General features: G+C 33.5%; 2 protein-coding genes across 2 annotated transcripts; both read left to right on the top strand.

Annotated features, from left to right (window-relative positions):
• The first annotated feature begins 377 nt into the window (after positions 1–377).
• LOC125211572 lies at positions 378–2,793 on the top strand. Its single transcript, XM_048111430.1, has 5 exons — positions 378–753; positions 1,165–1,334; positions 1,755–1,791; positions 2,318–2,393; positions 2,578–2,793. Exons 1-5 carry the CDS (start codon positions 468–470, stop codon positions 2,696–2,698), a joined length of 690 nt encoding a protein of 229 aa, XP_047967387.1. The 5' UTR covers positions 378–467; the 3' UTR covers positions 2,699–2,793.
• A 1,738-nt stretch (positions 2,794–4,531) lies between these two features.
• LOC125217134 (protein FMP32, mitochondrial-like) lies at positions 4,532–7,696 on the top strand. Its single transcript, XM_048118965.1, has 7 exons — positions 4,532–4,978; positions 5,423–5,554; positions 5,648–5,707; positions 6,706–6,782; positions 6,872–6,928; positions 7,190–7,256; positions 7,350–7,696. Exons 1-7 carry the CDS (start codon positions 4,850–4,852, stop codon positions 7,467–7,469), a joined length of 642 nt encoding a protein of 213 aa, XP_047974922.1. The 5' UTR covers positions 4,532–4,849; the 3' UTR covers positions 7,470–7,696.
• The last annotated feature ends 8,575 nt before the right edge of the window (positions 7,697–16,271 follow it).

The following is a 16,271-nucleotide window of genomic DNA, read 5'->3' as shown; positions in this document are numbered from 1 at the left end:
TAACGATAATAAAACATTTCATACATATTTATTATACATGTTTCATAAAAAATCTTAGAAAACAAATCAAATCCTAATTAGGAAATTTAAATCAAATCATAACAACTTAATAATAAATTATAAAATAAATTAAATAATTATACAAAGAGATTATTAGCTTACTTTCGAAATAAAGTGAAAGTCTAGGTCCTTCTCAGTATCATTTTTCTATTTTCATTCTTACTGAAATTAGGCGATTTCTATTTGAGGAAAATTATCTAACACATTTTTTTTTTTTTGTTTTTAATTAGTCATTTTCTCTTCTTTTTCATTTTGATCTAACACATTTGTAAATGAAGTAATGTGGTCATCTATAAATAGAAGAATTGACACCAAATCTCCAAATGAAACAAATTAATAAACCTAAATTGGAGAGAGAGACATAGTTTTTGATAAAAGAAAAGTTCAGCACAAGAGAGATCGAGGTTATGGCGGAAGATAGAGCTAACAGTTGCGAAGAAAAGAAGGCGGTACCGCGCCCTAAAATGCCGGAATCGCCCAACTCCGGCGACTCAGTTGACGCTCCTCCCAATTCCAAACCGAGAATACCGAAACTGGACGATTTCACAACGAAGAAAACGAATCAAGCTGAATCCCCTGCCAATGGCGGGAACAAGGGAAGATCGTGCAAAGGATGCCTCTATTATTCTTCGCAATTGAAATCCGATTCGAGGAATCCTCTCTGCATCGGCCTCTCCCGCTCCCTCCCTGCTGGTATAGCCCCAATTTCCCCCCATTTTTCGATCTCGATTTCGATTTCGATTCGTCTCTTTAGCTGTTTTCTTTGCTGATTGATTAATCATGACGAGGGCAGCGTGTTAGATTTATGCTTTCTGAATTGTATTTCTTGAAGAATCGTTACGAGGGTTTAGGAGATTGTTGTTAGAACACATAATGGATTGATGAATTTAGAAAGTTAAGGTGTTAGTAATTTAGAGGATGTCATGTGCTTCAAGTTTTGTGCATTTGTTGTAGATGAAAGGAAATGAATTTCTGCATACACTGGAATTCTCCTACTTGTGCTTGATTTTGATATTATGTTATGTAAGTATCCAATCTCATACATTTTTTGTGTGTGCTGGATTAATGCGGTAATCGATAATGATTTAATGTTTGATTTATTAGCGCCTCGATATATTGTTGGGAAATCTGAGATGGAAGCATCTAAAGAGGGTAAGATCCTCAGGGATTTTAAATACGGTTGCGTTGGTTATTCTATTTACGCCGACCAAAAGAACCGGACCCCTGATGCACAACAGTCTGAACCGGAACTGCCGATCTGCATGGGACTTGAGGTTAGTGTCATAGACTGATCTTCTAGGTGTCTTAGTTGCTTCAATTTAGCTTTGTGTGAGGTAATAAATTTGGGAATAATTTGTTGTATCTTTATTCAAGAAGAAATAGTACACTGTGGTAACCTTTTTCTCCCATTATGGCACTGTGCAATAAGATTTTGCATTTGTTCTGTTCAATTCACCATTATAATTGCTAGAGCTGATTGGTGGAATAGGGATATTGTGTTAGTGCTAAGAATTGTGATATAGGATACATTTTTATGGATTAACAGTAATTGGTGATTGCAAAGGGGGCGGGTTCTGCTTATTACGTGTGTGGCTTTGAAGCTTTTCATAGTTAAATTTTATCATTAGTATGTCTTGTCTGCTTGTTTCTCTCCTCTATCTGTTACTTCCTCTTCTCACATGTATTCCAATCAGGTGTTAGTGGATCGGAAAATCAAAGAATCTTTGCCTGGTAAGTGAGATTAATCAAAGGTTTCTACAATGTCTTTTACCTACTGCATTAATGGCTTAAGTTACAAAAGCGTGAGCTGTACATACGCGACAGTCAATTAATGGAATATCAGTGAATGATCTGTGTGTCATTGCATGAAGATGCCTTACTCTAGTCAAAGTATTCTGAATATCTATCACTATGGAGAAGATTACTAGACATGTTGGTGCTGCTGAATTATTTACACAAGAAAATGAACTTTGTTGAATTATGAAAAATCTTCTTGGTAGCATCCATCCTCTAATAGACATCCTCTAATAGATAGACTGAGCACTAGAACAAATTTTCTGACTAGTCTTTTATTTTTTATATGCACTTTTATAGTTTATACTGTCGATACCATCTCTGGAAACCCCACAAGGTAGGGGAAGTGGAGTTTTGTTTTTTGCATGACATTGATCATGAAATGAAACTTGTTTGGTTATATTATTGTCACAAACCTTCTTGAGTTAATACCCGGGTGATCTATATCTTGTTATTCTTACAGATGGAAACAGATTACCAGTACCACAGCATCGGTCACCTCAACCAGCTAATTCCAGTCGGGACGAGTTTCTGAGCAGGCAAGTGCCTTTCAATTTCTACTATTCAAACTCATCACCTCATGCATTTACACCAAGTATTTGGATTTGTTCTAGAAACCAATTGAGTGAAATTTGATCTGAAAGTCATCGGCATTAGCATTGTCTTGTATGCTCCTCCGCTCTAGGTATTCTTGACGATTTCATCCGTGCTTTCTTTGTGCAGGTTTACGCGAAATGCAAACCTGATTGCAAATGGGGTGGCGAAGAACATTCGTAGAGTAGGGAACCAGATAAAGCGAAGCCTGGATGATATCATGTATCCCTACGGAAAAAGACCAAAGTAAGTGAAGGCGGATCGAAATGCGTGGTGGATATTGTGCGAATGTGCTGTATGAAACCGAACACAAAACTTTGATAAATATTAACCCTTGGTCCACGACGACTACCTGTTTACAAAACTAAATCCCACAAAATTCTAACCTCTAGATGGAATATATAAGAATTACATCAAGACTTCTGATCAAAGTAGACTACTGACAATAAATCTCATATTAGCTGCTTAAATCCAAACCATTATAACACATTCTTCAGGAATATGGTCGATGAAGCCGATCGTGGTATAGCATTGGATATGTTTCATGTGGAATAAAAGGAGTAACATTTTTAAGATTCTTTGTTTCTTAATCTCACTTTAAATATGCCATATTGATTATGCATTGCTGCCCTTTTTTTTTTTTTTTTTTTTTTTTTTTTAACGCCCCTAGTGGGTGGGGGGTTTAGGCAGACCCCCAACCCGTAAATAAATCAAAATATAACGTTCCAAAACATGATCCTAGCCCAAAAGTGACTAGTATCTAAAACTAGAACATGAAGGAGAAATAAGTTGGCAAAGTTGCTGATGAGAAGGCACCATCTGTATTCAGCTTCACCCATGGGGCATCGGGGGATGCCAAAGGACCATGAGTGATCGCAGAATACGCTGTCTGGGAGAAGAAGACATGAAATCCACCGACGTCGAGCAACCCCTCCAGTGTAACGGGGTAATCTTGCCGGCCAATACGAACGTATGAAGATGATGAGTGACCTGCCAAATAACATGAGTGTGACGGAAAGGACAACCACGATGCTTGCAGCCATTCCTCTCCATCCAAAGAAACCAAACGATCAAACACGAAATAATAAAACTAATATGCATAGTGGGAGCCCTAGATTGATTATGCATTGCTTGGACTTGTTAGTTGTGTAATTTTTTTCACAACACAAATTTCACCACCCTGGTTTGATTCTTTCTACACAATGCAATTTCAAAATTAAAGTTATTGCCCCCTATGAAAATGAAGATAACATATTTTTTTAATAAATCGAAGAGAAAGACTGAAACTAGTAAAAAACTGAATTTAGCAAACGAATTAGTGAGCGAAAAAGAATAATTGATAAATGTTTTAGTTTATCAAAAATTTGCAATATATAGCGACCTACATTATATAGTGCTCGTCCTTACATTGATATTATGCCTTGAATACCTTGACCTAAATTCAATGAATATAATCCAATATTCAGTCGAATCATTGTACACGAAACAATTAAATTTCCATCCATATTTACCGACATAAAATTTATTTTACTTAAATCCTATCCTAATGAACTTAATATGTGATGTGAATTATCTCAAAGTTTATATTTATCATATGTGAACTAAAATGTTATGTAGTGTAGTAAGAATCTTTCATTTTTTCCATCAAGTGCCATTCATATTTATTGACATTCTAAATTTCGAGGATTCTATAGGAATATATAATAATAAATTCCGCAAAGTCCAATTTCCGCGAATATAGACAGTTAACATATTTCACTTAATAGAACTATTCCATCGTTTAAAAATTAAAATCCAGATACACTAAAATTTACTAATAAATATTGCCCTTTACGAAAAAAATGCATTCTTAATCCAAGAGGCGGTTGCAATTGAGGATTCGAGTCATTATACAAAGAAATATATACAGAATAATTCGAGTCATTATTCAAAGAAATATATAGAGAATAATTATTGTAATAAAAAATTCTTACCATGTCAATGATTAAGACAGTGTTAATACACGCTGGAACAAAGTCGAACGCCATTTTTGAATTCTTAAAATTCTTTTATATTCCTCAGCGTTGAGTATAAATAATTCCAACTTCCAGCACGAAAAGGGTGTCAACTCAAACCCAACTTCCAATCCAGTTATTAATCCTCACGTTTTCCTAGGAAAACTTCCCCTCACCTTCCTTCTATCTTCTCCAATTCTTGAGTTTTTCTCTTTAATTCCGCCCCTTTTTGTTGATTCAAGCCTAAAAATTTGATCTTTCAGCTCCTTCCAGCCGGATCGCGTTGATTAGAAGCGAATCTCTCCTCGATTTTGATAGAATCTTTAATCCCATATCGCAGTTGAAACGGTTTTAGTGGTGGTTTTGTTTAAATTTCAATTCTTGATCGAAGCGCCGGTTGGATAAGAATGACCGCGTACGCGGCGGCGTGTAAGCGGGTGCTCAGATTAGGACCCGAGTTGGCCGGGACCCGACCCATTTCCGAGCTTGCTAAATCCAACGGCAAACGGGTCTACCTCGTCGACACTCTCGCCCTTGTAATTCAATTCATCCTCATATTTGTGTTTGGAGTTAAAATTGGTGGTTTTTGTTTGATTGCTGGCTGTGATTCTTGTATTTACAAACTTGTAATTCATCCTTGTATTTGTGTTTGGAGTTGAAATTGGTGGTTTTGTTTGATTGCTGGCTGTGATACTTGTTTTTTATGTTTAGGTTATGATGGTTTTAGTCACATTTTTTGCCTTTTTGTGTTGTGATGATTTGGCACTTTCTTGCTTTTTGGGAAGTGATGCTTCTAGTTACAAACTTTTGTTTCTGTTTGGATGATTTTAGCTTCAATTTTTTTTGTTTCTGTTGTTGATGGTTTAGTTACATTTTTGCGTTTATTATGTGTTGTGATGCTTTAGTTTCATTCTTGTTTTTTTGGAATGTGATAGTTGTAGTTACATTTTGGCCTTTGATGATGTGATGGTTTTGATCAGGTGAGGAAATTGGAGGCGCAGGGGGTGGAATCGAGGCAGGCGCAGGCGATAACAGAGTCAATGATGGAGGTGCTGAATGACAGCATGGAGAATGTTTCAGGTTCTTATGTTTCTAAGAGTGAAATGCAAAAGGTGAGCTGTGTTTCCATTTCTTTGGTTTTTGTTTGTTGGTAAAGAAGAAAATTTGTTTTGTAAACTTGTGTTTTTATCTGTTTTTCGGTGTAGAGCGAGATGTTTCAGGAAAACAATCTGTCCATGTTCAAGACCGAAGTCAAGAGCTCCCAGGTATGGCTAAGAAAGCTTTTGTTTCTTTACATGTTTATTGGAAATTGATGTCATGTTGAGATACTGAGGCTGTCGTATGATGTTAGGGAAGTGAGTCCTTTTTTGTTGCTAAAGTGGGAATGGATGTTATATTTTGCTAGTATGATCAAAGCTTATGATTGCCTTGTTTTTAAATATGTTATGGATTTGATTGTTAAATATGTAGAGGTTGGTTGGTTTTGTCCTTGATACGGAATCATGTTATAGTTGATTCATCTGACTATAGACGACTCATCTCATTCCGTGTCTATAATACTGATCAACAATGTTGTATTGAATGGAACTTTTTTGTTATTTAGCTAAACTATTGTATGTTCTACTCTCCTGAATGTATATAAGTAGGACCGTGGTTCTTGGAAACTTTAAGAAAACCCTTGAGGACGACGAGTGTTGTGGATATTTAGATGACTAATTTAAATGAGTGACATTAACAGCATCTAGTAATGATATTAATTTCTGATAAAAAAGAAAGGGCATATTTGTGGGTGACCAAGAAAGACAAGTACCATTTGTAATAATAGACATCTCAAAATAGAATATTGGCCTGTAAAATCCTCGGGCCTGTTTACTTTGGATGATAGATATGACAAGTCAAGATAGTGTTAGGTTTTATAACTACTTTTAGAGCATATAGTAAATAGTTGTTTTATTAGGTTGTTTGGTTTGCAGTTTATAACATGAACAAAGCCTGAGCCCGAGGTCGTTTCGAGGGTCCATAAAAAATTGTAACTTGCAAAATAAACAAATGTAAAATCCATGTAAAAATTCTTTTCTTCACATAACTTGCAAAGTAAAAGGGCCTACGTATATCCCAAAACCCGAGCTTTAGATTTAACAAAGCTGGGATGTTTGTTCATAAATGTATGTTTTTATTTGTTAATGATGTGTTGGATACTCCAAGCTTAGAGAAACTCGTATGATTAGCCAAGATGTAGCTAATTCATTTGATTCAAGTGCAGGATCACCATTTCTCTATGTTGCAACATGAGATGGAAAAAATTAAGAATGATATAGAGAAGATGCGAAGTGAGTTAAGGTAATGTATAGATAAAATAAACTTCATCGATCAGGGACTTTTTTTTTCACACCTAATTCTGATTGACACTAAATACAACATTGGCACAGGTATGAAATTGACAAAGTCACAGCCGGGCAGCGCTTGGATCTTAATCTCGAAAGGGGGTAAGTATGTACCAATATATATATAGAGAGAGTGAGTGAGTAGTGATATAGGGCAACCACTACTTAAATGTATAACTAGATACCAAAACACGGTGTTCAATAATAGCGTTTTAGTTCACTATAAAGGCATTTTAGTTCATAACACGGATTTGGTCTCTAGTTATGCATTAAGAATCAGTTATGCATTGATCATCTATGTATACATATCAATTTTCCAACCAAATGAAGAGTACTTACTGAAAGTCTGCCCCAATTTTGCAGGAGAATTCGAGATGAGCTGAACAATCAAAATCAAGAAACGACAAACCTCACCACCAAACTTGATCGAGTGAGTACTGTTACACGTAGTTGCTGAAAGTTGATACTACTTCTTAAACTTAAATTTATGCTCGACTCCATTGTTTGCGTTGTGAGATCACAGGAAATCCATACACTGCGAGCTCAACTAGAAGCCGCAAAGTATGATGTGATCAAGTACTGCATAGGTACGCTTGCCTCTGTCTCTGCCGTTGGTCTTGCTGTAATCCGAATTCTGATGTAGCCAACAGGCACACCATTTGTCTGGTTTTGGTGGGGATTTTTTTCTCATTTTTTATGTCTAAAATCCCTGACCAGTACAAAACACTGCTAGGAGAATTCAAGTAACAATGTATTTATTGATTGGTCTTTTGTTTGAAAGCATATTGTAATTTGTAATAGGTCTCTTATCTGTTTCAAGATGTTGTAAAATTCATTATTATATGCAAAAAAAATTAACCTTTATAATCTTTTATTAGGAGTACTATTTATTTCATGGTGATTCTCAAAGAAAAGGCTATTTTATTATGTACATTTCCATCTCAATTTATAATCAAGAAAGTTGTAAATTAGAGAAATTAGTTAATTTTGGAGTGTGTTGTGCCTTGAGTAAGAATGACCAAAGGAGACTAAAAAGCTTTGTATTGTTTGTTCGTTTTAATACTATAGTACTTGGTAGATATTAGTAACGGGTAGTGATAAAATGCAAATTTATATATTGTATAAACTCAAAATTTCTTAATACAGCTTTAACACAGTTTCAATATAATATCAACACAGTGTAAAATTTCAAGATTTTAATGTCAACACAATATCAACACAGCATCAATCATTGACTACCGTTGAAATTCTGTTGATATTTTCCTGTTGATGTTTTTTTGTGATCCGTGGACATTTTTCAATGGTCTAGATCATAGTTTTGAGTTTGTATAATATTTAAAGTTTTCATTTGATCATATCCCTATTAGTAACAGTGTTAATGGATTTGTACTACAAGGGTTACAATTTTTCACAGATGGTTATGGTTGTGAACAAAGAAATTGGGCTGATTCAGAACACAATGTTTTTTTAACCACAATCCAAACGAGAAATATGGTGTCTTAAAATTTTTTATTATTTAATTAAGGCAAAACACATTATTATGTCCTCCCTCCGAGCTTTAATAGTATTTAATTTGTTATATCCTTATATAATTTGTGTGCATTATTACTGTTATTTTTACTTCTTTTTTCCATGTTAATCGATTGGTATTTTTATTGGATACGCCTCTAGTTAAATGGATCATTTTATTTTTTTAATAAAACATAATCTAATCTACTTTATTCTTGAATAGCATCAAATTCAATAACTTGGGAATGAGAAACAAAAAAGTTTTTGATATTATGGATAACAAAATTAATTATTAATTTTCCATTAGTTAACCAACTTATCATTTAAAAGTTTAAACAAAATTTCGATTCCAAAAAATAGTTGATATACATAAAAACCTAGAAAGAAATTTTTGAAGCAGATCGGTTAGGAATATTCAGGCTGGGGTCTGGCAGTTTTAGATGAGAAGATTAATATCCCTGCAATCTAAGCATTGAAGGATAACGTTGGTCCAATGCTAGGTACATTTCTCGAAAGAATACAGATACCTTGTTGATTCTAAATCTTACCAACTTTGTTGCGTAATAATAATTGCAAATATATTACTACTGTATTAAATGGTATTGTACTAATGTCTCATGCTATTCGGACTTTTTTTTTTCAGTCCATTCTAAACTACTTGCACTATTCCTATTTTAAATAAGAATTAAAATATTAAAGTTGATTAAATGTTATAATATTAAATGTTCTCTTATTATATACTTAATATATTAATTTAATTATACTAATTATTCAATCCTTAATTGACGAACAAAAAAAGGGGAGTATCATGGGACAAAGGAAGTACTAGCTCCCTCCCACAGTGTTGAAATAATTTTTGGAATTGAAATTAATAAATAAATGTTTAGTGTTCCAAGTAGAATAAAAATAAAGTAGATAACTAAGGACACTCACATTAGCATCCATAAATCCGCCCTTAAGTGTCGTCGGGTTTATAGGCGCTATTACACGAGTTTGGATGATAAACCCGCCTAATCGTACACCCTAGGAATAGGGCGCGCCAATCGGCTAGGGTGGGTAGATCAACACTATTGCAGCACTATTGCACAGGTTTGGTCGATAAACCCGCCTAGCCATCTGCCCTTGGAATTAAGGATGTCAATCGGGTAGGACCATCGGGTTTCCAGCCAACCCTACTCGGATTGCAGACCAATTGGTGTGGACTAATCGGGTTATGATTTCTTTCGGATTATAAAAGTTCAACTCTAACCATAAAAGCTTGGGTTTCGGGTTAGCCCAGCGGGTTAATCGAGTTGCTACCGATAAGATTTACATGCGACCAATCCAATAAATAGTGATGAAAATTAGTTACAGTTATAAAATGTAAAACATTTAATTATGATAAATTTGAGATGTATGCTTAAACTCGAATATAAACATAATCAAATATTAATATTTGAGATATTTCGTGAAATTATAATGCATGTTTTAGAAATTTAAATATTTTTTAGTGAATTTGAAGTTTTTAATTTATTTATCAATTATTATAATAATATTAATTTAATATATAATTTGTATATTTAATACTATAAAATTGGAAGTTATTTTTTCAGTTTCCTATATTATACAATTAATCAATGAAGTGTCGAATTAGGAATAACATAAAACATAATAATAAAAATTTTATCGAATTTTCGGGTTAGCCCAACGGGTTTTCGGATTTGGCCCTAACAGGTTGCGGGTTAATCGGGTGCGGGCAAATCGGGTTTTAATTTTATCGGGCTAGAAATTTCCAGCCCTAACGCTATAAATTTGATGGGCTATTCAAGTCAGCCCACGAGTTGCGGGCTACACTGACATCCCTACTTGGAATAGGGCGCGCCGATCGGCTAGGGTGGGTAGATCGACACTATTGTAGCGCCTTCAGCTGAATATAAAGCCGATTTTCACTTAGTTTTTTACACTATTTTCACTCTATAAATACACTATTTTTCACTCCATTTATCACCGTTTTACTCCAATCTCCTCTCTCATCTCTCATCTCACTTATCTCTCTCAAGAAAACAAAAAATGAATTCCTATGATTTCTCAACTAATCTCAACGAACTCCGATGCTCCCAGCCTTTTATTTATGTTATTTTGTGATTTTATTTTATTTGATAACATAAAAAAATTTTAAAAATGAAAATAGTGGTGAAAATGGGAATAAGTGGATTTTAAGAGCAGAATTTAGGGCGCTATTGCATGTTGGTACTAAAAGAAAAAAATGTTAAGTGACAAGAGGAAAATGAGCATAGACAGGACACTTTTATAAAGTACTAGAGGAGATCAAGCATTTTGAATTTTGATGAAGTGGTTTAATTATAATGGGATGGACCAATAATCAAAGAATCGACTCAACACTAATTGATAGAGACTAGAGAGTATAACTTTGTCCAACACAATATACATTTGATGCTACACCTCTCCAGGATTTTTGTGTATTGATTGTGGCATTTGCAACATATGAAAATGGCAGACACTTATTTTGCAATATCCAGGATAAAATATACTAGTACTATAAGTGGACAAAAATGCTCTCCACCTCTTGATTCTGAAATGAAAGTCAAGTACGCGCTAGATTTTTTTTCACAAGTTTTTATTGGTTTTGCAATTACATTAATAGGTCTTTTAGAGATGCATTCATACATATGATAAATAAATAGAGAAAGTATGTTTGTTATCAATGAATGAGATTTGTATATTCGATAGTATACACTATACAGAGACATTTAAGAAAATAATTGAAATTGAAGCATATCGTAAAGTAATAACAATAATTAGGAGAGAGGAAGAAATGAGTGCATATCTGGATTTTCCACAATAACCCACCTACATTTTCTGTCAATTATAATCCACGCACAACTACTGCCTTTTTTTATTTAATCTAATCATTAGTTAATAAGATTGATGCCCAATAAAGTGAGGTCAAAGAAGTATATTTACTTGGTTTGATAGTGTTTTTTATTGAGTCGGAAAAAATGATAGACGCTTGCATTATCATAACTAGCATCCATCCCGCGATATGATTCAATTAATTTTTCAGAAACTAATGTAACATTGTTTTATTATTACAAGAATTTAATGGAATATACTTCCTCGTCCTATAGAAATATGTTATTTGAGATTGGCACGAAATTTAATGTATAATTGGTAAAGTAAGAGAGAAGGAGAAAAAATGGTTGAAATTATATAGTGAATTGTGGGCCCATAAATGATAAAGGAAAAAGAAAGAGAAAAATATTTTAATAAATGAACATGAACTATTTCTACGGGACATACAAAAAAGGAAATATCGTCAATTTCTATGGGACGGAGGAAGTAATAAATATACATAATACTTCTTCAGTTAAGAGCATTGACAATTGAGGTCCGATAGAGGAGCCTTCCTCATCGGGCTCCATCGCTCCACCACTGCGGCGGACGGGCCGTCCGTCGGCTCCCTCCCCTCTCTCCAAAAAGTTTGGTGTATCGGCCTTGGCCGATCCAAATGGGGCGTCGATCGGCCCTCCATTGTGGTGAGAGGGCCGACGATCGGCCCTATGATTTTTTTTTTTTGCTGAAACGGAATGAGAGAGAGGAAGAAACGTAGAGGAAGAGAAGAAGAATGGAGGAAGAAGAAAAAGAAGAAAGCAGCTGTTGTGAGGAAGATTAACCCTAATTTATACTCCCTCCGTCCCCGATTAAGAGTCATACTTTTCCATTTCGGTCCGTTCCCAATTAAGAGTCACACTTTATTTTTACCATAAATGGTAGTAGGTCCCACATTCCACTAACTCACTTCACTCGCATTTTATTATAAAACTAATATAAAAAAGTGGGTCCCACATTCTACTAACTTTTTCAACCAATTTTTCTTTACATTTCTTAAATCCTGTGCCCGGTCAAACTGTGACTGCTAATGAGGGACGGAGGGAGTATTACACTATAAATTAGTGGGCCAATAATTTTATTAAATAGACGGACTATAAATTAATGGGCCAATAATTTATTAAATTAATGGACTATATTTGAGATGAGTTAATTAAGGTTTTCATTTAGTTAATTAATAAGTTGTCACATATTTGAGATAAATTAAAATTTATTTCATGTACTATAATGTTTTTATATTTTAATTTAATTAAGTTAATAACATATTCCCTCCTGTCCACCATTAGGAGTCCTGATCACTTTTTCGCACTTGTTTTCTAAAAATGATAATAAATAGTTAAAGTGGAGAAATGGCAAAGTAAAGAGAGAGAATAATATTGAGAAGAGTCATTTTAACATTATTCTCTCTCTTACTTTATCATTTCTCCACTTTAACTATTTATTACTCCCTCCGTCCCACAAAAGATGTCACACTTGTGGGACGGCACGAGATTTTAGGAGGTTTTGTTTTGTGTGTTAAATGGAGAGAGAAAATATAATTTTTATATTCATGCGAGAGAGAACTTTTTTCAAAAATGGAAATGTGACATCTTTTGTGGGACAAACTAAAAAGGGAAATGTGACATCTTTTGTGGGACAGATGGAGTATCATTTTTATAAAACCGGTGCACAAAAGTGACCGAGACTCCCAATGGTGGACGGAAGGAGTATTGTATTAAATATAGAAGTGCCCAAAAATTAAAATAAACTAACGATGATGTGGAAATGAAATGGAAAGGGAAGGGCCCTTCCATTATAGGGAGATATGCCCTTTCAAAAAATGATGACGTGGAATAATAAGAAAAAAAAAGACCCTCCAAGAAGGGCCCTATGGGAGGGTCCTTCCATTGTGAATGCTCTAACGAAAAATGGACAAGATTGTGAATGACACTAGTTTTAATGTATAATTGGTAAAATAAAAGAGAAATAGAAAAAGTAAGAGAAAGGGAGGGAATATGTAGTGAAATGAGTGTCAGTGGATTGTGGGGTTCATATTTAAAATGATGTGTAGGGGTTAATATTGGTTGAAAACTTTCCTTTTTGAACTTACTCTATATTTTGTGAACGGACCAAAATAGCTAAACTTGTCCATTTTTATTTCGTGAACGAAGGAGTAAAAATTTACATAACAGAAAAATACGATTAAAAATTTTCAAAAAAGAAAATATTGATTATAACACGAATGAATATCTGTCACAAAGAGAATAATCACGCTTTGGAATATTATAACATTAAAAAAAATCAACTTCAAACTTAAAAATATAAAACATACCTCATGTTAATAATAAAACAATACTCCCTCTGTCCTGATAAGCAAATAGGAGTAACTTTTTTTAGCACGAGATTTAAGTATTTAATATTTAAATAGTTAAAGTAGAGAGAATACAAGAGAGAAAAGTAGAAAAGTAAAGAGAGAATAAAGTAAGTGAAGATTTTTTGCTAGAAAGGCAAATGATTCACTTATAGTGGAACATCCCAAAAGAAATATGACTCACTTATCATGAAACGGAAGAAGTATATCATAAGTTTTGAACAATAAATATTATACACAATAAATTATTAGGGTAGCCGATAGTGCAAAGCACAAATGTGATTGAATTTATTTAAAAGATCAACCCGATATTCCATTATTTATATTAGAGTACAATTTAGAAAAAAAATACTACTACTACAAAATTAGTAAATTTTGATGTTAACTATATATTACGTCATAGATATTATAAAACATATATATAGAACCAGTGTTTTAAAAACCGGGCCGGACCGGCCGGTTCGACCGGTCGCACCGCGAACCGGCAGCTGGTCCGGTCCGGTTCGGCCCCTAAAACCGTTGGCATGTTGAGCCGCCCTGAACCGCCGGAACCGGCCGGTCGGACCGGTTGAACCGGAAACCGGAAACCGGTTTTTATATTTAAAAGCTTGTTTAAAATATGAGACTAGAGGGAATTGAACCCTAGACCTCTAGGTAAGAAACTAACACCTCTACCACTCCACCACATGGTCTTGAATGAAATATTGTGAGCATTAAATATTGTTATATATTAACTCCATAATTTTTTGTCCACACAAATTAATAATTTGTGTTTAGTTTTATACTTTAAAATAATTTTTAGTTATGATATGTTTAATTTTAATTATAAGCCACTAAATTTTATTTTTATTGATGTAATATGGAGTATATATTATTAATATAGTTTATTACTCCATATTTACTAATAATTCAAGTTTAATTTTATGTAATAACTAATAATACTATTATAGTATATATTATCCAAATTAACTAAAAATTGATATTTAGTTTTATATATTGTTATAATATTATTTCACCATATAAATGTTTTGAGATAATATGAATTTTATCTATTTATTATATGTAAAATATTACTTTTTTTGGCTACATTAATTAAAAGTTTATATATTTAATAAATATTTAAATTTTACCATTCACTTACTTTAAATACTCTTAATATTTAATTTACTTAAAATGTTTAATATATGTTTTTGTTATATGTTAATATTAATTGTAATATATTACTCACTAGATTTAATATATTTTGTAAGAGCAAATTTAATTTTATATTTGTAAGGTAAAACGATTCGACCAGTGATTGAACCGGTCGGACCGGTTGAACCGTGAACCAGTAGCCTCACCGGTTCACCGGCTGATCCGATTTTTAAAACATTGATAGAACGTTGATTGTAGAATATCACAACAAAAATATTTGGACCTCAATAAACACATTTCAGCTAGCAGAATGTAAGACATATGACTGAGGCCAAATGCATGCATTTTCAATTCCGGGAGAATACACAGGGGAATGGATCCCCTACTGTGGCAAAATCACAGCAGGGGATGCTGTGGAACAAAACGCAGCCACTTGGTCATTAAACGCAGGTAAACTTCTTCTTATCCCTTCTTCTTTCATTTTTTATTAAGTGTTTATTATTTTATTTATATTTGCTAATATTCAAAAATAAAAATATACTGTAGAATGAATCATAATATTAAAACATATAGACAAAGAAAGAATCAAAAGCAAAAAGAATGTAAATGGGTTTAATTCTAATATTTAGAATCATAAAAGATGCAAAGAATATAAAAAATGTTAATGACTATACTTAACAGAAAATGAAAGAAGAAGGGATAAGAAAAGTTTATCTGCGTTTAATGACCAAGAGGCTGCGTTTTGTTCCACAGCAGCAACAGGGGATCCATTCCCAATACACAGTGCATTTGATATCAGTACGTAGCTATACTAATGATAAGAGAATATAATATGCAAATTATACTCGAATTTATTTACAACATCTAACTCGCTATTATATATACACTAAATGACATAAATTTTAATACACAATTGGTAAAATAAGAGAGATATAAAGAAAAAGAATTGAAGTAGTATTAATGAACAATGCGTCTCACTTCATTCAATATGTGCCCGTTCGGTTCCCAAGATAACTTTTATCTTCTCCATTCACATTTTCAACCAAATTTTAGCTAACAATTGTAGATTTGAGCATGTTTTGGTCCATTTGAATGGACTCATTTTCACCTAACTAATCTCATAACTAACCATCTCACCTCACCCCTCCTACTAATTTATCCATCTCCCTCTCCTCATTATTCTCTTCTCCACCCTACTCTACAACCATGCATAAGACTAATTTAATCCTAGCCAAGGTCTATTTTAGTGTACCTTACACTGCATCTCAAGATAATTTTGTTTCATGAACCGAACAACCACTATATGTACGTATAAAACTTAAAATTAATTCATGATAACAAACCGGCCGGTCTCCATTAAATATTCCATATCTCTGTATTTGATCAGACTTAAATAAAAGTCTCATTTCCCTTTACTATTTTGGATAAATGAGTTCCACATTCAACGACTAATTTTCTATTAGTACATGTATAGATATAAATTTATCTTATAATTCTTTTCGATTTAATTTTGTTTGGTTACGATGATATTTACAAAATGAAAATAAATTAGTAAACAAAGTA

Source organism: Salvia hispanica, chromosome 3 (genome assembly GCF_023119035.1).
Source record: "Salvia hispanica cultivar TCC Black 2014 chromosome 3, UniMelb_Shisp_WGS_1.0, whole genome shotgun sequence".
In the NCBI taxonomy this organism is placed as follows: Eukaryota; Viridiplantae; Streptophyta; class Magnoliopsida; order Lamiales; family Lamiaceae; genus Salvia; species Salvia hispanica.
The sequence above is the reverse complement of the archived record's forward strand: the minus strand, read 5'-3'. Positions and strand labels throughout refer to the sequence as shown.

Excerpts from the sequence above, each read along its gene's own strand:
- LOC125211572 (XM_048111430.1), top strand. The coding sequence starts at position 468 with ATGGCGGAAGATAGAGCTAACAGTTGCGAAGAAAAGAAGGCGGTACCG. Across the intron at positions 754-1,164 it reads CTCCCGCTCCCTCCCTGCTG|CGCCTCGATATATTGTTGGG; the intron begins GTATAGCCCCAA and ends TTGATTTATTAG. Across the intron at positions 1,792-2,317 it reads AATCAAAGAATCTTTGCCTG|ATGGAAACAGATTACCAGTA; the intron begins GTAAGTGAGATT and ends TTATTCTTACAG.
- LOC125217134 (XM_048118965.1), top strand. The coding sequence starts at position 4,850 with ATGACCGCGTACGCGGCGGCGTGTAAGCGGGTGCTCAGATTAGGACCC. Across the intron at positions 4,979-5,422 it reads TCGTCGACACTCTCGCCCTT|GTGAGGAAATTGGAGGCGCA; the intron begins GTAATTCAATTC and ends GGTTTTGATCAG. Across the intron at positions 5,555-5,647 it reads CTAAGAGTGAAATGCAAAAG|AGCGAGATGTTTCAGGAAAA; the intron begins GTGAGCTGTGTT and ends TTTTCGGTGTAG.